General features: G+C 38.0%; 1 protein-coding gene across 2 annotated transcripts in view; it reads left to right on the top strand.

The window, feature by feature from the left end:
* Positions 1 to 18,476, top strand: part of COL5A2 (collagen type V alpha 2 chain) — a 155,140-nt gene that overhangs the window by 106,036 nt on the left and 30,628 nt on the right. For both annotated transcript variants that reach the window (XM_076342195.1, XM_076342194.1), the window contains exons 7-17: positions 2,206 to 2,316; positions 4,062 to 4,139; positions 6,801 to 6,845; positions 7,379 to 7,432; positions 8,047 to 8,100; positions 9,428 to 9,481; positions 11,921 to 11,974; positions 12,690 to 12,743; positions 13,699 to 13,743; positions 14,979 to 15,032; positions 15,896 to 15,940. In XM_076342195.1, the coding sequence (XP_076198310.1) occupies positions 2,206 to 2,316; positions 4,062 to 4,139; positions 6,801 to 6,845; positions 7,379 to 7,432; positions 8,047 to 8,100; positions 9,428 to 9,481; positions 11,921 to 11,974; positions 12,690 to 12,743; positions 13,699 to 13,743; positions 14,979 to 15,032; positions 15,896 to 15,940 (648 nt within the window). The remainder of the gene's footprint in view (positions 1 to 2,205; positions 2,317 to 4,061; positions 4,140 to 6,800; positions 6,846 to 7,378; positions 7,433 to 8,046; positions 8,101 to 9,427; positions 9,482 to 11,920; positions 11,975 to 12,689; positions 12,744 to 13,698; positions 13,744 to 14,978; positions 15,033 to 15,895; positions 15,941 to 18,476) is intronic.

The raw sequence follows: 18,476 nt of genomic DNA, 5'->3' as shown, positions 1-18,476 counted from the left end.
TATTAGCATATTTTTTACTTCAAATTCTTTGTTAGTGTAACAATGAGAGAGAAACAGCTAGGGAATAGCCTGTTTGCATTTGCAAAATGCATCTAGAGGGGGGGAGTTTTGGAGCATGATACAATTTCAGGTGTTTACAAATGATCTTTTGAAGACAGAAAATAAGCTTGAGCATCCTCAGAACCATTGATATGTTTTGTTTCAATATGGATTTACACTCGATTGTAATTGCAGTAGCAGTTAAAATAGTAGTTTGAGAGCGTTCTGCCATGATCTGCATTTCCTTTTATTCCGTTACGGGCAAAGCCTGTAGTAGTTTCCTGAACAGCAGCAGCCACGGGCCAGAATGAGACAGTTGCGTGTTTAAACGCTGCCACCTCGTGGCCTACCTGAGAATTTTTTTCCCTTTTTTTTTTTTTTGAAAGACTTTGAAAATGAAAGACTTTTTTTTGTATAGATATAAATAGATTAATAATATAAAAGAAGTAAAAGTGTAATCAAGATTTTATTAAAAAGAGTCCCAGCATTGGTTATATACCACTGGTTAGTTGCCACCTACAAATACAAACATGCTTTTCGGGGACTTTTTGGGTTTTGGGGTGGGGGGTTGCAGTGTTGCTCTTGAAGCAGGTTGATTTTTGGTGACTAAAAAGTAGGTCCTTTTCTAAAAAGAAACGAAAAAAAGACCTTTTTCCGTGTCAGATTTTGTTAAGGTGTCTTGGTTTGGATATTGAAATCAGTAGTCGTATTAATGCTTGCTTAATTCTTTATACTCAACTGTTTTTTTCTCTACTGCTTAGCTTTGTTTTCTTTTTATTTTGAGAACAAACGAAAGAAGATAACTCATTCTTTCTTTTCCTCCTTTGGATAGTATGCACTTCTAGGTTTGGCAGTGTGTACTTCTGTTTATAATAGAAATATTAGATAATAAAGTTTTCTGCTAGAACCTTCTGCTTCCATCCAACATGCACAAATCTTCTCATTTGTTTCAGAATACCATCTATTCACAACTCATTCTGCGAGTAGGGAGGTGTGTGTACATGTATGTCTGATAAGAAGATTTCCCTCTGATTTGCTAGGCATATAGGAATTTCAGACCATAAAGATAGATGGAGAATTAAGAGAATTAGCTCATTCACTGGGAGTTTCCAGGAACGCTATTGTCAATGCCATCCAAGTGTAGCCCTTTTTAACACGGGAATGCTTTTTCTTTAACATGCGAACCATACTAGTTCAAACCATACTAGTTCAGGCATAAATTCCACTGATACGTGTTGCAGAGTGCAAGGAAACACAGTCCTCATCTCATGGAAATAGAAGCAATCTGTCTGATTATAATTGTGTTTGTAAAGATAACTCACTGAACCAGGCTTCCAAAGTTTTACGTTTAAGGATCCTTAAAGTAGAAGAGCTCATTACACAGTATAAAATTTTTCCTCGCCACAGTTGAGCATTTTTATTGTAATGAAGGAAGCAGTGGTGACAAGCACTTTAAAGTCTGTGTTTATGGTTGCAGTATATCTTTATTGGCCCTGTTGCTATTGATTTTGTTCCACTAATGTGTTACTAGCTGCTTCCGTATTTAATTTTAGTTCTGACACAAGATAAGATGAATGCAGTTTAGGAATCAGAAGTGGGTGATCAAAATGGGAGCAATGGGATGGCCTCCCAGCCTATTCTGCAAATACTAGCTAGAGATAACATCAACACAAAGGGAGTTACTCTGCATTTTTGGCAGTGTAACTGTGTTGAGATCAGCAATAGCATGAGCTGTCTAAACCATTCATGATGTCAGGAGGCTGTAAAAATCCAGCCTTTCACTGGAGTTTCCTAAGCACGTGTGTGTATGTACACTAATCTGAGTTATCTGTAATTTAGAAGTAAATTCTTGATACTCTATATTGTGTGCAAAGCCAAAAATGGTTTTTCAGGAATAGCATACTCTAGTATGGAATGATAGGAAACCTGAGTTTCTAAAGGAGCCTGTGAGAGAAATTACTGCAGTTTACTTGTGTGTTGGATTCGTGACTAATTCTAGGCAGTGCTTCTGATCTGAAGGTAGGAACAGGTCTTGAGGGTTGTTCTTTGTTTGAAGATCTTTCTGTAGAAATACAGATTTATCACAAATGAGGCAGTTGTTTGCCAGTTACAATGACTTTAATGAATACCTTTGCACACTGTTGGCATTTCTGATTTCGTTTCTAGGGTCCTCGGGGTCCTCAAGGGATTGATGGTGAACCTGGTATCCCTGGCCAGCCTGGTGACCCTGGTCCTCCAGGGCATCCTACCCACCCAGGACCAGATGGACTAAGCAGGGTAAGTTTTACGCTTGCTTTAGCAGAAAGTGAAGTGAGTGTTGGGCTAGATCCACATGATACAAAGATACAAAGATTCTCTTTGCTTCAGTGAATGTGGAACGCTGTGCCCACAGTTCCTGTCTCCCAGTCATGAGGGACAGCAGCTAGCGGCAGTGCAAGTTCTGCCAAAAATTGGGGCAAGTTGAACATAAGAAACCTTGGAAAGGACACACCTTTTGCAATGGGTTTTAGCATCTAGAAAAGCCAAGGTGCCCAAATCTAAAACCCTCAGTAGGGTTCCGTTACTTTCACCTGACTTAAACCCAAGGGATCTGGGCAATAGTACAGGGAAACTGGTGTACCACATTAGGAATACAGAAAAGAAAAAAATAAGATAAATTATAAATAACAGAATAACTAATGAGAGAAATTAAAATGTGGTTAAGTATACTTCTTGCTGGAATTGTTCAGACCAACATTGAGAAGATTAAGTAAGGAATTGTTTGTGAAAAGCAGTGCTAAACAGCCATAGATACAGGCAAGGTGTTCTGCAAGACTTCCCCCTCCCTCGCCCCCCCAGTTCTATGGAAAACTAATTGCAATTGATAATGAAATACATATTTGAATTTCTTAAGTATATTCAGTTACACATTTATTGCTGTTTGGAAGATATCTGTTTTGATTTCTCACTCCGTTGTTCCTGCAAAGTTACTGAAAACAATAGGGTTATACTGACAAAAAGTTGAAATATTCATGTTAGGCCAATGGCTCGCAAGTTTGGGCAGCATTTCTTGACTTAACCACCTTTCCAAATAGTCCTGAATCCAGCAGATTCAGCCCAAGTAAATATCTTCAGCACAGAGGAATCCCTTAGAATCCACAGAGGCATGAGAGTGGGTGTTAGACCATTATCCTTCATAGATTTCCACAGAAAATATGAATGAATAGGTGTGGCCAGAGATCTAAGACATTTTGGTTTGTATTCCTGTCTCTGAAATTAGGCAATCTCCAGCCTTGCAGAAAATGTGTTTGCGGACCAATCTGATGTGGAACAAACTGTAAATCTTAGAAGACTTTAATGCACATTTGTGCTGTTGCTCCTTCTCAGCCACTGTAAGCTCTGGCCTGCCATGAGTGAGGATCTGGCTCTGAACAAAGCAAAATAAAACTGTTGATTTCAACTGTGTGCTTGCAGAAGGAGGATGGCACTGAAGGTTCTCCCTGCTCTAACTCATTTGTCTCTGTGAATTGGCCTGAACAGCAGTGGCCTTCAACTTTGCTGGATAAGGGCAACACGCTTAAAAATTCTAATTTGCAGTCATACAATCAGCTACATTTCCGTTTACCTTAAGATATTTCTGCACTTAAAGCACAGTAAGTGAAAACAAAAGAAAGGTTTAGAAGACATGAGGGAATATTGCAGGTGAAGTTAAGGTGTGATTTAAAATTGAAAGTAGTGAAAGAAATCTAATCAATTTCACGGGAGGCTTTCTCTCTTTAGGTCGTTTTCCCATTTGTTTAATATTAAAGTGGAAGCAGAGTCAGAATAGTAAGCAGACAATGTGATGCATTCGGCTGGTCTTTGAAGCCTTAAACCACCCCAAATTTACAGGAAAGACAACTTTTATTTTAATGATTAAAACAAGAATTTAGTTGTTTGCGCTGCAAAGCTGATGTAAATAATGAAGATGCGGTTACATGGATTTTTGCCTTATGAACCATGAAAATGACTGACAGCTAAAATGACCCATCTTATTTTTTCAGCCATTTGCAGCTCAGATGGCAGGACTGGATGAGAAATCTGGACTTGGTAGTCAGATGGGACTGATGCCTGGTGCAGTGGTAAGACCTTATTAGCCCTGTACTGTAGAACAGAGTGGAAGTGGAGTGCATCTGCAAAAACCCAAAGGGGAATTCATCCTCTTCAACTTCCTATGCTTCTAGAACCTGCATGTGCAGTATGTTCTAGTGCAGTTTTGCACAGTACCTGGAAAAAAGTGAAAAGATATTCTGTTAAAGTGAAAGCTTTTTTTTCCCCACCTCTAGCCTTCTTGTTGTCTTCCTTCCCTCCTTCTGAAATATAGCAGCTACTAACAGTAAGGTACGGGGGAAAAAAAAAACAGCTCTTGATTTTCTCACATTTGAGTCACTGCAGAGTAACTGAAAGAAAAGTGTCAGGTATAACACAAAGCAGGATAAACAAATATGTAACTTTGAAGGCTTCTTTTCACATTGTGACATCAAAGATAGTTATTTTTGGTAGTAATTTAAAAAAATATTTCTGAAACCAGCTGTTAACTGAAAGCTGTGCTTTATTATTTTAAGACGGACATTCTACTTCTCCAGTGGGTCCAGTTTTATCACTGGCATCTCTCACTGTTTAGATATGCCCTTTACTTTTAGTGCACTGGGGGCTTAATGGTAGCACTGAAATTTTTTAGCATCTATGAAAGCTGTTTCACCACCCTAAGCTGTCTCTGCTAGAACTCTTGGGGTTGTTTTTGAATATTATCTCTTTTCACTACACGTATTTATCACATTGTGATATCTTGAAAATACTGTTACCCTCTTTGCTGTTATTTTTAACATTCATTCTTAAGGAAACCATCCTTTAGTGATTGTACCGTCCATGAGTTTGCCTACCTGAATCTTATCCCACCGAGTCCCCACTACTAACCTTCAAACTCAAGTTTCAACACAATTTGAAAGGTTCTAAAAATAATCTGATGTTTTGCCTTAGGATTATCTTTTGCAGTCATTTCTTCAAAGAACTTTCCTTTTTTATGGATGTCTCTCTTCAGTGAATTTGCTGTGTGCACATACAATGATTTGTTCCACAAATCTGTCCTACTTACTTTGTTGCCCTCCATCACTTTGCTTAATCCTTTCACTCACTTTGTCTCGAGACATTGCATCTCTTGTACTGCCTCCTCTTTTGTCATTCTCAAATATGATTTGTTTTAATATTATCTCTTTTAAGGTATTTTTCAATATCTAGGTCTCTCTAAGGCCTTACACGAAGTCTACTAAAGTCAGTTGGCACTCACTCACTGTCTTTGGATTGATTCATCATGTTCTGTGATGTGCTTTTTTCCTTTCCTTGTAAACTGAGTAACTGACAGTCATTCAGCTGAACCATTGTTTTTTGTTCTGTTTTTAAAGTTGATCAGAATTTTTAAATGGCCTATTACTAACTCTTCTACATTTGCTTTGCAAAAATTAGTAAAAATTAATGAATTGTCTGTCCAAGACATAAATCTTCAGCCTCTGTCAAAATGCAAGTTATTGTCTGCTATAGATATTTTTGTATTGCTAGAAGCAAGAGAATTACTTTCAGACAAGATTATGTTTACTTCATGGTATAAGTTACAATTAAGCACAAGATTTTTTCGTAAAAATCCCATGAAACTTTTTAAGGGGTGTTGTGGTTTAACCCGGCAGGCAGCTAAACACCACACAGCCATTTGCTCACTCCTCCCCACCCCCCGCAGTGGGATGGGGGAGAGAATTGGAAAAAAAAAGTAAAATTCAGGGATTGAGATAAAGACAGTTTAATAGGACAGAAAAGGAAAGGAAAAATGATAATGATGATAAAAGAATATGCAAAACAAGGGATGCACAGTGCAGTTGCTCACCACCTACTGACTGATGCCCAGCCGGTTCCCGAGCAGCGGTCACCACCCCCCGGCTAACTCCCCCAGTTTATGTACTGAGCATGACGTCCTATGGTATGGAATAGCCCTTTGGCCAGTTTGGGTCAGCTGTCCTGGCTGTGCCCCCTCCCAGCTTCTTGCTGGCAGGGCATGAGAAACTGAAAAGTCCTTGACTAGTGTAGGCACTACTTAGCAACAACTAAAACATCGGTGTGTTATCAACATTATTCTCATCCTAAATCCAAAACACAGCACTATGCCAGCTACTGGGAAGAAAATTAACTCTATCCCAGCTGAAACCAGGACAAGGGGAAATCTGAATTTTCTGTAACAGACCACAAATGTTTGGAAGCTGTTTTGGTGGTTTGTATGATTCATGAAAATATGTCCTTCCGTTGCAGCTTGTTGCTGTGCATGGCTGAGAACAGCAGCATGAATTTATTTTGTCATTGATTCCATTATGAGATTAATCTGAGTATGAGATTCCCTTCAAGGGAAGACCATTCCCCCCAACTCTACTCTGTTATTACTTTTTTTTTCAGTGGAGGTATGCAGGCAACCTGGTTATTCTGACTGATTCCTGAGACTGTGAGGTTCCAGAAAGCAAGCAAGCCCGTATTTTCAGCTGTTAATGAATTTACACTGCTGTGGCTTTTTGAGCTTGAAGATTTCCATTCTGTGTACTTTTGTATTTCATAACATCTGTCTCCTGAGTAAAAGCCTTTCCGAGGGTTTGACCATAGTGACCTCCAAGATAACATTTCTATCAGGCCATTTTGCTGTCTTTGTAGAATGAATGTGACTTGGGGAAGGGTGTTTTCCAGTGTGTAACAAGTTATGTTTTCAATAGGGTCCAGTGGGTCCAAGAGGTCCTCAAGGTCTCCAAGGAAAACAAGTAAGTACTTCACCTCAGGGGATTTAAGATAGTTGGCCAGAGATGAAGGCAAAGCACATAGTAACTGGTGTGTGTTTGCATCTCTGAGGCATTGTCCATCTACAGTGACGCATGGATGAATGCATCTTCATCTAGAGGTGAATCTAAACATGCTGTTCTCAAGAGCTCTGCTCCAGATGTACTCTATACACCGAAATTAACTCAGAAAGAACAATTTATTAGACCTTTAACAAGGTTTTAGCCCAACACACATTTTTTTAATGAGGGAAGAGCAATGAAAATGATAATTGTTCTGGTTTCAGTATTGGCATGGTGTTAAGTTTCCAGTGGGATTTGTGTATGGCACAGGACTTATATAAAGCTTGAGGGATTTTGGTATCCAACTTTCACTCATTTTGCAATGTGAACTGGTTCTGAATTAGAATCCAGACTGTCCCATGGGCTGTGATTTTCCTGATCATGGATTTTAATTTATATCCTTATATTTTTACTTTCTGGAATTTGTCACTGTATTCATCTTTGGTTAATTTTAGGGTGGTGCTGGCCCCACAGGCCCACCTGGTGAACCTGGGGATCCAGGACCTATGGTAAGACCAATAAATACAAACATTTCTACGATAAAATTGCAAACAATACATATACCTCCTTACTTGAGAACAGATTTTTTCTTTGTGTTGTCTCAGCTGAAGCTATTAAGTAACTTCAGTCAAGAGTTGTGGTGTTCAAAGCATGTGGTCCTGAATCAGTGAATTTTGAATTGTTTTGAACATGCATAATAATGATTATAGTATAAACAATCATTATTACTTTTCCAGCACAGACCAGAGGATGGTTAAGCACTGGTAAAACCATACCTGGTAGTGTAACTTACATAAAGGGTGATGAGAATATTTATTTTTTGGAGGCAATAAAATTATTAAAAAATAAAAGCAAGAGCCAGAGATTTGGAACAACAGCAACTGTGACTTCTAATGTATTTTTTTTCTCCTAAAGAATCCATCCTATATTTTTAGATAACATAATGCAGGTTTCTTAGGGGTAGGATGGTTAGAAAGAGCACTACAAAATTAAGCAAGTGTGCTTAGGCATAAAATCATCCGTTTTCTACATCTGTTTTTATAAAACCAGACTTTGAAATGGAGCAAATAGATATTTTAGTGATGGCTAAATTGACTTCTCAACAAATATATTTATTTCTTAGGGTCCAGTTGGTTCTCGTGGACCAGAGGGACCTCCAGGCAAACCTGGTGAAGATGTAAGTTTGTTATTCTTTGTATTTTGTTTTATTTTTAATAAAACAAATATTGGCATCTTTAAGACAGTGACTAACTAGCAGATGTGCCTGTTGTAACTACTTTTATCTATTTACTTTTCTTTGTAATCATACTTCTCATTAAGTGCAGTGTCATAACTATAAATCTTAGCAACCCTCTTCAAAACTCTCCTATCTTTTCCTTACACGTCACCGTCATACCTAAGGTTTAAGCACTGGCTCTTTATTTTTTCTTGCCTCAGCCAGTTCTTCAACTGAGATGTTTTTCTTGAAATCAAAAATAGTAATATACCACAGTTAAGAGGGGGCAATTGGAGGCATCTCCTCTCTTTGGGATAGCATGATGAGTTAGAAGAACTGTAATGATAACATTCACCTGGATCTGGACAACAAAATTATAGTATTAAAAAAAAAAATTAACTTCTTAATAATTTATTATACTCGTAACTGATTTTATGACTCTATCCATGTATGTACACATATATGTAAGATGTATGTATTATGTTGCATAAGTATATATGTACTGCACAACAATAGCCTAAGAGTTTACCGGTAGACGTATATTATTTGTTTGCAAAGCACACTAAATCCATCTGAATTGTAATTTATAACTTGGAAATGAGTTGAAAGCTGAAGTTGCTGGATATTTTAGTATAAAAATTACCATAGCTTGTGTAACATTTGCTTTCCCATTAAACTGTACGAAGAGTTATAAGAATCTTTGGAAACAGTTAACTCTCAGTGCAGTGAAGCCAAATCCTGATACTACTCTAAGAACTTCCTCCGCTTCCAATGTATGTATGGGTTTCTTTAATTGCATTTGTGAAGCACTTTACCTTCTCTCTGTCCAGAAACTATTTTTTCTGAAGCCTTTCATATTCCTGCAGCCCAGAGTCCTGGATGTATTTGAACTTATTGATGCATATAAAAGAATGTTTGGTTGTGACTCTGGAGGACTTTTGAATAATTAAAGTAATTTGACTCTGCGTGAGGATGACAAAAGGTTGCCTCATTAATTCACAGGAAAACTACCTTGCAGCGCCATCTTGTGATGCTGAGGTGCATTTTGGACTCGGTGTTCAGTTCCCGCAGATCTTCGTTAAGAACCTTTTTTAAGTTAATGTGTCTAATGCACATTGCTAGTCATGTGTGCGGTTGATTTATATCACTGAAACTGTTGCAGTAAAGAGAAGATATATAATACTGATGTGAATGTCCTCATTTGTTTGAATGGAAGAATGATAAGAGAAGTTAATTTTCACATTTGCTATTTTCATGTGTTCCTTTTTTTTTTTTTTTCTTTCCTTAGGGTGAACCTGGTAGACCAGGACAATCCGGTGAGCCTGGATTTCCAGGATCTCCAGTAAGAGCACGATTATTTACATTTTAGCAAAATAATCATACTTATGTCATCACTCTCTCTTTAATAATGAGTGCAAAGCTCTGCCATTCAATTTCGGAAGTACTTGTGTTAGCCTACTCTAATGATCCAGATCGGTGTGATAGCTCAGAACCAAACAGGTGATTCGAAAGTCCTTGAGTTAATCCTGAGAGTAATTTCACGGGTGCACATTTCAACTGTTTCATAGATGAAATATGCATAAAACAGATGACAGTACGTACAAGTTGTACTCCATTTCCCAGTAGTTCACATGGTGATTCACAATCATGTGCAGGAAGTGCTCAGAGACTACAAAATGATGTCAAGTTGGGGTGGCACTGTTTGCCTTTATAACAGTCAGTCTGAGGGCAGGGGAAGAGGGGATTGTATCATAGATGTATATAATTCATTTTTATATACATTTTCAATACGCAAATGTGATTAAAAGATTTCTAAATAATACGTACTTGTACTGCAGAGAACACTTGTCATGGTTTACTCTAGAAATAAAAGAAAACAGGTATATCGGATGATAAAATGACGTAATTTTATCATCTTATGTAATTTTGGCCCATATTAAGAGTTCCACCTTCGTTAGTCAAGTTTCTGTACCTGGAAGGGAGCTGTAGTGTGGCTGAAAAGGGGACAGATAAATCCCAGAACTGAAGCCACCTGATACACATCATCTCTTAAGCTGCCTCCTTTTCTTTTTAAGCGTCCAGTTCCTGCCTGGCAATTTTGTTAGCAACTGGAGATACGATCTCTTGGAGAGAGAAATGATTTTTTTTTAACAAGGCAGTGTTGTTTCCTAAGCTTTCCTCCTAAGTTTTATGGATCAAAGACAATGTTTTGTAAGCTGCTTGAGGCAAATGTAGTCTGTGGAGTATTGTTCTGTTCAGATCAAGCTGTTTTGCTCAACAAAATCATCTTTTAGAAGGCTTTCTAATGAAGGAAAGGAGTACTGCAACTGCACACACGCACACACACACACACACACACACAATCTCATTAAGAGTTTGCTGCAATTGCATAGCACTGTAGAGAACACCATTAGAGAACACCATGTAAAGAATACCCTGACAGTTTATCAGAGAAGTGTGCCGTGTCTTGATCAATGACAAGGCCCATAGACTGCTAGGGAGATACCCGATGGCTGTTTCCCCTTGTACATGATTTGCCTTCTTGCCATGTGACTTGTCCCATGTGTGTGCTTCATCATTTCATTGCCCTGGTTGTATAAGCTGGTATACGTATACTACTGAGCACAGACCAAATGAATAGTTTTTATAGGCTACATTCAGTCTAAACAAGCATAATTTGTACAATATCAAATTTACATGCAAGACCTTGTATGACAACAGAGATTATCCTTCACTGAGAAACTCATGGAGTATAAATCATTTCAAGTAACCTAATATATTCATTTCAGAAATTTCATACCTTTATAAAGTAATTTTCCCTTTAGGAGTCCACAAACTCTGGAGTAATTTCCCATTGAACTTTATGATCAAGCATTATCCTTATAATTGGCTATTGGAAGACAAAGACCTTTCTTACGTTCCTTGATGCTAACAAGGAGACAGCTTGTCTATATGTGAAGTTCTCCTCTCTAATGCTGAGACCTCAGATGTTCTTTTTCGCTTCTCTGAATATCAGTGTTGCTTTGTGATGCTTCATTTTCTATAATATATCTTCATGATTTTTTCGCTATGCTGAAAGGTATGAACTGTAATCTTTTTGAGAACTTTGGTTCAGAGGTACCATAAAGGAAGAAATGATATGTTTAAACAGTTTGCTGAATTGTTGTTATCTGAGAGTATGAAGGTGTTAATGTGATTTCCATTATAACTTCATGTGACCAATATTCTAACACGAGGCATCTAGCTCCCTTCCATTACTTAGTCTTTCCTGAAAGAGAAATCGGGAAACTTGGTAGGAAACTAAGTGCAAGGCAACTTTGGTTTAATTATTAAATGTGTTTTAATAGCAGTTGTTTATCATGCTGCTTGACTGACATATTCTGAAAGAACATGTACAATTTGCAGTTTGGTCTCAGTTGCTGTTTTATTTTGAATGATAGCTCTGAGTTTCGATCTCTGTTTAATTAAAGTTTCTTCACGTTAAGCTTCAAAACTTGATCTACCACTAGTCATTACTTCTGTTTGAGGTTTGATCATACACCAATGTAAACGATAAAGCTTTTAATATCAGTGAAAATGTACATAATGCTGAGACTGTCTAACTTCATAGCATGTTATGCTGTATCATCTCTGACCTGCTCACTATATTATGTCACCAAGGTGAAGGAGTGTTAGGAGGATTAGTATTAATGCTGCTACCCTCTTCCCTGTTAGCAGCATTATCGCTAGGTTTATCTGCAGAAATAAGGGTTTTATTTGTTTTTTTCTTTTTCCTACTTAGGGGCCTCGAGGCTTTCCTGGTGCTCCTGGTCTCCCAGGTCTCAAGGGTCACAGGGTAAGAAAGAAGATTTTCCCACTCCTTATAGATGATGTTTCCAGGCAGTTTCAGTATAAAGATACTCAACTTCTTTTGTATTAGTGGTGAATTTGACTACACTTTTAGTCCTGCCAATTGCAGCAGAATCACTGTCATTTGAGAGAGAGGGCCTTGCAGAAAATCAACACTATTCCCCTTTAAGCTGACCTCTGTATTATATTCTCTAGTGCTTTCTTCACTCTATTTTCAAATGATCTGGGAATCTGGAAGGAGCTTTCATGAGCCCTGCCAAGCTTCAGGAGGCACAAACCTGACAGTTCTCTCACTTTGTTGGCAAGTCTTGCATTAGGGTGGGGAACTTGAGAGGTGGATATGTTTGCAACATGGCGTGATTACAAATTACCAAGTTTTCTGGCCAGAATTTTACTTCAGGGAGGAATAAATAGAACCTCCTCCTTGTTGTTTTAGGATTTTTTTTAAAACGTTCTTGTTTTAAAAAGGAAACCAAATCCAAGGAAACGTACCTTGTACAAATGGTTTCCATTTAGGAAATGTTTAAAAACTTTATTCCATCTGGGTTTTTTCTTCTTTATTTTTTTTCCTTTCTTGCTCTTGCCACCTCAGATCCATTCTTAACACTTCAGTATCGAGTTATTTTAACAGTAATAGTAAGAATGCTCTGTGTGTGTACATATATAAATATAATTCCTCCATATTTTTATAACCCTTACAGGGATTGAAAGGACTTGACGGTCCAAAAGGTGAAATTGGAGCAGCTGGGGCAAAGGTATTTTCATGGCCCAAAGAACTAAATGCATAAGCATGTTTTCTATAATGCCAAAATAATGAAAGATAGTAGATCTTTCGAACACAGCTTTGTACCCTCTCCTGTCAGTGCTACTTGTACGGAGTGGAGAGGCTATGTGGAATTGTCCATTTTTACTGTGTGTTTGATCCACATGAACTGCTATACAATGACATGTCTGGGCTTTATACAGGAAGAGAGTTCAATAGTGCCAGTGACAACTTCAGCTGGGGCTTAGTTTTAGGCCTGTAAGGTATCACTAGGTGAATTGACTGTGGTCTGTCTGTGACACCTATGTAATACCGAAGACAACAAAGTCTGTTAACAAAGAGCCCGTGCACATCTTGCAATTTTCCACTTGGCCAGTTTGTGGTTCTTGTTGGCTTTATGTGACCAAGCTGAGAGAGGAAAAACAGTTTTCCAACATTTTTAATATAATATAATATAATATAATATAATGTAATGTAATATATATAGCAATGCATAACTAAAACCTGACTCTCCTCTTTTGATTACCATGCTAGAGATTGGCTTAAAAGAAACAGGTGTTGGAGAGGAGAGAGAGTCAAATATCAAACTGACTATTTTTCACCTAACAATTTTATTCTCTTAGAATTTTTGACCCTGACTGGTACTGCAGCACACTTACAACTTCAGCTCAAAGCAGTGGTAACTGCTACCAAGGAGACTTGGTAGAAACAGTGCAGCAGGTGGTGTGGGCTGTTAGCTAGAACAGGTAGGAGTTAAATCTGCTTCATTGAGATATGTAAATATGGCATTTCCCATCAGCATGGGAAACAGTGCCCTTGATGCACACAGGTGACTGCAAATCTGCCTCTTAGGTCTAACCTAAGTACGGAGGACAGGGAGGAAACATGTAACTCCATTTTCCTCTAACCCGTTTCCTCTAATTGTGTCATTTCATTTCCATTTCTAGGGCGAATCCGGACCAACAGGTGCCATGGGTGCAACGGGACCTCTAGTGAGTGTCATGTGCATTGGATATTACAGAATTGGCTTTAAGATTGTAAATGCTATTGCCAATAGGAATTTTAAGGTTTTGATGTCTGTACTTGATGTCATGAAGTTGAACTTTCTCTTAATTAAGGCTTTGTTTTCTATTGCACTAACAGTAAATTTGGTCCACTATAAGCTGTTGTTCTTCGCAGTTCACAGCCATAGATAATAACGATAAATCAGAAGGCTCAACAGAAACCTGAATGTAGGTTTTGTGATTGTCTACCTACTCATGTAAGTGTAGGGTGACTAAATTTTTTTTTAGATGTTGATGCTTCATATGGAGTGATTTCAACATGAGAAAAACTGGTTTAGGTTGCTCTGAGATAGAAGTGGAATAAACTAGGTCAGAAATGCACTAGCTAAGAAAACCATGGACAGAGGATTTTGGAGGTTATGGTGAGGATAAGCATGCATGACATGGAAGTGAAACGGAGAAACTTTTTGTCAGAGTAGTTTTCACTCAGATGTGGTTTTGGACAACTGAATACTTGTGAGCAGTGTAACATGCCAAAATCGACTCTCAGCAGTGCTTCTGGAAGTAAAGCACCTTTCTGATATCAGATAATGACATCTCTCTGCGAAGCACTATCTTGTGTCATGCAGAATGTAATATCCCTGAAGTGGAACCTGGTTTGTGAATGAGACGTAGTAAATGAGATTTCATTATTGACCCTGGTGAGTATATACAGAATTTATACTAACGTGTTTAAAACTGGAAATATTGTTGGAACAGGGAAAGAGAAATTACAGTCTATTAAATTTCCACTGGACAAGCCTGTGAGGCTGCAAGGATTTATGTAAGCTGCTACTTCTTTCCTGCTATAGGACAAGATAAGCTACACCTGCAGAAGGAAAAAAAAAAACCTTGGTTCTGTAACTGTTGTTCGCATCATCTGTCCTGATCACGCTTGTAGTCTCAGTGAACCTAATCATGTTCTTGTTAAATAAAGAAGACTGAGCAGAAAATCGCTGAAGAGCGATGCAGTGCAAAACTTGTTTGAAACAAAGGAAAAGTCAAGTATGTTTAAAAAAAAAAAAAGTAAAAAGCAAAGAAAAAGAAGTGGGGGAAAAAAAGAGGGGGTGGCATGTATTCTCTCCACTATGGGGGGAAAAAAATCAAGTGAACTATGTTTTCCCCTTTTTGTTATTCTGCCATTATGAGCTCCTAAATAATGCACTTTTTGTTCTCTCTTCAAGGGACCTAGAGGAATGCCAGGAGAAAGAGGTCGAATTGGACCACAGGGTGCCCCTGTAAGTAGGATCTTCCTTCTTTCTCCTTGTAATTCTTACCTTGTTTTACTTAAATTTAAATCCCTGAGCCTGAAAGTGTTTATTCATGTGACTGCTAGTCACTTCTGTGGTGAGTTCTGCTGTAGCTTAAGAAAGTTAGGGCTAAGCAGTTTTGTGGGATGAGACCTTTACTATAAATTTCAAAAGTCAAAGACAGTTTTAAAAGGAGGATGCTAGCTGTATGGTAATTTCTCATACCAGAGCTGCCCATGAGGCCAAATACCCTCACAACACTTTCTTCTGTGATACAAAAATAACATCTTTGTTTCTGTGAAATTTCTCTTGGGAGGCTGTTTTCACCAAAAATTACTGAACTAGAAAGAATATGTATTGATTTTGTCTGGAAAAAAGTTTAAAATGAAAGTTTAGACTTTCAATTTAAATTAAGTCTTTTAATTTAATTCCAGGTAATAAAGCTGTCATCTTAAAAAATATTTTGCTTTTCAGCAAAAAGAGGGATTAGCCTTGACATGAGATCATATTTGAGTAGAAATTTCTTTCTGTTGCTTTACGTCCAGTGTCAAGTACTGTTTTTTCTGGCATTTCTCCCCATGACTTCTATGTGATCTATTTATGTTCTGTGCTCCATACAATGACACTGTCAAAATAGTGGCCTCTCTGAAAATAGAGAAATCCACTAACTTGAAGAAGAGCATAATTTCTTCCAGAAGTTTTCCATGCCAGTGTTTGGAGGGCTCCGCAATCCAGCATTTCTTTGATCGCTTTAGTATGTATGGCTGTTATCACAAATACTAACAATAAATAAATAAAAAATTTAGTTAGAGTACTTCTGAATATTCTATCTTGTCTATTTTCATGTTTAGGGTGGACGTGGCCAGCATGGTATGCCTGGGAAGCCAGGGCCAATGGTAAGTTTCTTAATCACTTATTTTTTTCACCTTATATTTCCCACTTGCCTTTTGACACTACCAAAAGAAGTACAAAAAAATTGTTGGCAGTTGCTGGTAACAGTTAAGTGCACCTGGAATTATCTGCAAGCGATTCCTAGTTCTACTCAATTTAGCTTTAGCGCTGTCCTCTGAGAAACAATACTCTGTAGTTTGCTTCATCTAAAGGTTTTAATTTGCAGAGGAGGGGCCTCTTCCCTGGAGAGGTGATGCTTTGCTGCTTTTATGAAGTGGGATCCATATTGTAGGGAGATAAGTGTCTTAAAGATATGCACTGTAATATAAAACAGTTTATAATTGCATATTATCTTCCTTCACATACAAGGTTGGCAAATGAGTTGTACCCAGTCTCAGCAAGAAGAAATGCCACTCACTGATAGCAGAACTTGCTATCTGCAATTGATCCATTACAAAACATGTAAAAGATAGCCTTTTAATTATAGACAGTCACATATTGAACTGAAGAACCAGAAGCCTATGTGTGAACATCTGCCAAACTGAGAAAGCCTGGTATGTGTGACTGTAGAAGTTCTCACATGATTGCAACAGGGCTGAAGATGACTGTGGCAGTTTAAACTGTGGATGTTGGTGTATCAAAGGGTGATGGTTTCAATCCTGCAATCCAATCTCACGGTGCATTTGCCAAATGCATTTGAGTGAATTCACATGAGTATTAGGAAGCCAGTGGGATTATTCACATACGTACAGTTAATTATGTGTTTCTTTTGCAAATGAAAGCTTATGATGACTTCATACTCTTTGTGCGAGGCCAGCTTCCACTTTAGAAGTGTGGTATTCTTTTTTGTTTGCTTTTTTTGAAAGCATTACTTCTAGGACGTGGTTGACAGTTTGTGTCTGTTGATGTAGCCAACCTGAGCCTTCACCACTTTGTGATGTTCAAATTAAAAAAAACAAAACAACAAAAAAAACCCAGACCCCCCCCCCCCAAAACCACCACACCAAAAAAACCCCCTCAAAACCCCAAAACACACCTGCCTGCAATTAAAATTTCATTCTGTGCATGCTCTTTATTTAATAGTGATATGTCCTGAGAAAAATTAATTTACCTGTGTCATCTTAATGAACACTGTTTTATTAAAAGCTTCATTAAGAAATAATTAACTGTACTAGAAGCTCAAAAAATGAGTCTAAGTGTCTAAAAGCGGCAAAACTCAATAATTTAGTATATCATGAAAGAAGGGTGACTTGTTGGAAGAAACTTTCAAACAATAAAAAGATTTTTCAGTATTGAAAACAAATTACAAAGTTAAAAAAAGCTGGGTCCCAAGCTATGAAATTCTACGTGAAGCTTGACATTTTTCTTTGGCATAAAATATGAGCTCAGCTTCACTGGACATGATAATTAGTTGGCTAACATTTTTGGTAAAATCCCTTGTAGTGTCACAAGGGAGATACTGGTACTTAATGCATATGTTTCTCATTGGAGGAAGTGTTAATGAAATGCACTGTTATTTGGGTCAGTGCAGTGGTACACCGTAGTTCTGGAATTCTTCCTGCATCAAGAGAGAGATTTGGCAGACATGTATTTGTGATCCAATTTGTGACACAGGTTTTCAAAAATATACTTAGTGAGCTGTTACATCAGTTCTGTAGAAATCTAGTGCAAGGTCATGGCAGAAATATTGTCTGTAATTAATGCTCAGTGGGACAGATTGTTCTTATTAAGTTTGTCAGCAGAGCTTTATTACACAGAACATTTTTTCACAGTATGCATCAGATTTTACAAAAAGAGAAAATCAGGAAAAGAGAGAGAGGAATCATCTGGGAACAGCATTGTAGTGAATATTTATAACCACTGCGTGCCGCCATCCAGAGAGTTTATAATACAGTAGAAAGGTCTTCTGTTGAAGGTCTTGTTCAGCACAAGAGGCATTATGAAACAATTTACAAATGTACTCTAAAGCCCTTAATTGGAAGTCTTTCTGTTTAGCAAAACAAGGTTTGTGTCATACCATGCAGGTATATTCAAGTGTATACATTTGAAGTTTGCTTTCTAGTGAGTTCGGACAGTCTGCCATGTAATGCAGCCCCAGCTGTTTGCATCCCTGCCCAAACTTCGTGTCCTCACAGCCACATGAGGTGCGCCTACACTCTGCAGCGCAATGCACCAAGAATTTGAAACAGGCTCTGGAAACAGAAATAGTGTAGCCCCATCAATACTATGGTCTGCTCAAGCTGTCAGCCCTTCTTAGATACAGCATCGACTACCTCAAGATATAATGCTATTTGGGAAGAGCTATACTGGTTTTGGAAGCTGAAGATGTACTTCTGCACAGCATTGTGTTTCGTGGTGTGGCATAACCCAGCCTTTCCTCCACTTCCTTTTCCAGAAATACCTGCCTATCTCTGAACAAAGATCCAAACAGTAAACTGTCTCTGCTGTATATCTTTGTCTATACAGCCTTAAAAATTTTATACAAAATCTGTGTTTCAAAGCTTGCAAACGAATTTGGCTGTGAATTTGGGGATCTCAAGG

Source organism: Aptenodytes patagonicus, chromosome 6 (assembly GCF_965638725.1).
Source record: "Aptenodytes patagonicus chromosome 6, bAptPat1.pri.cur, whole genome shotgun sequence".
Classification (NCBI taxonomy): Eukaryota; Metazoa; Chordata; class Aves; order Sphenisciformes; family Spheniscidae; genus Aptenodytes; species Aptenodytes patagonicus.
The sequence above is the reverse complement of the archived record's forward strand: the minus strand, read 5'-3'. Positions and strand labels throughout refer to the sequence as shown.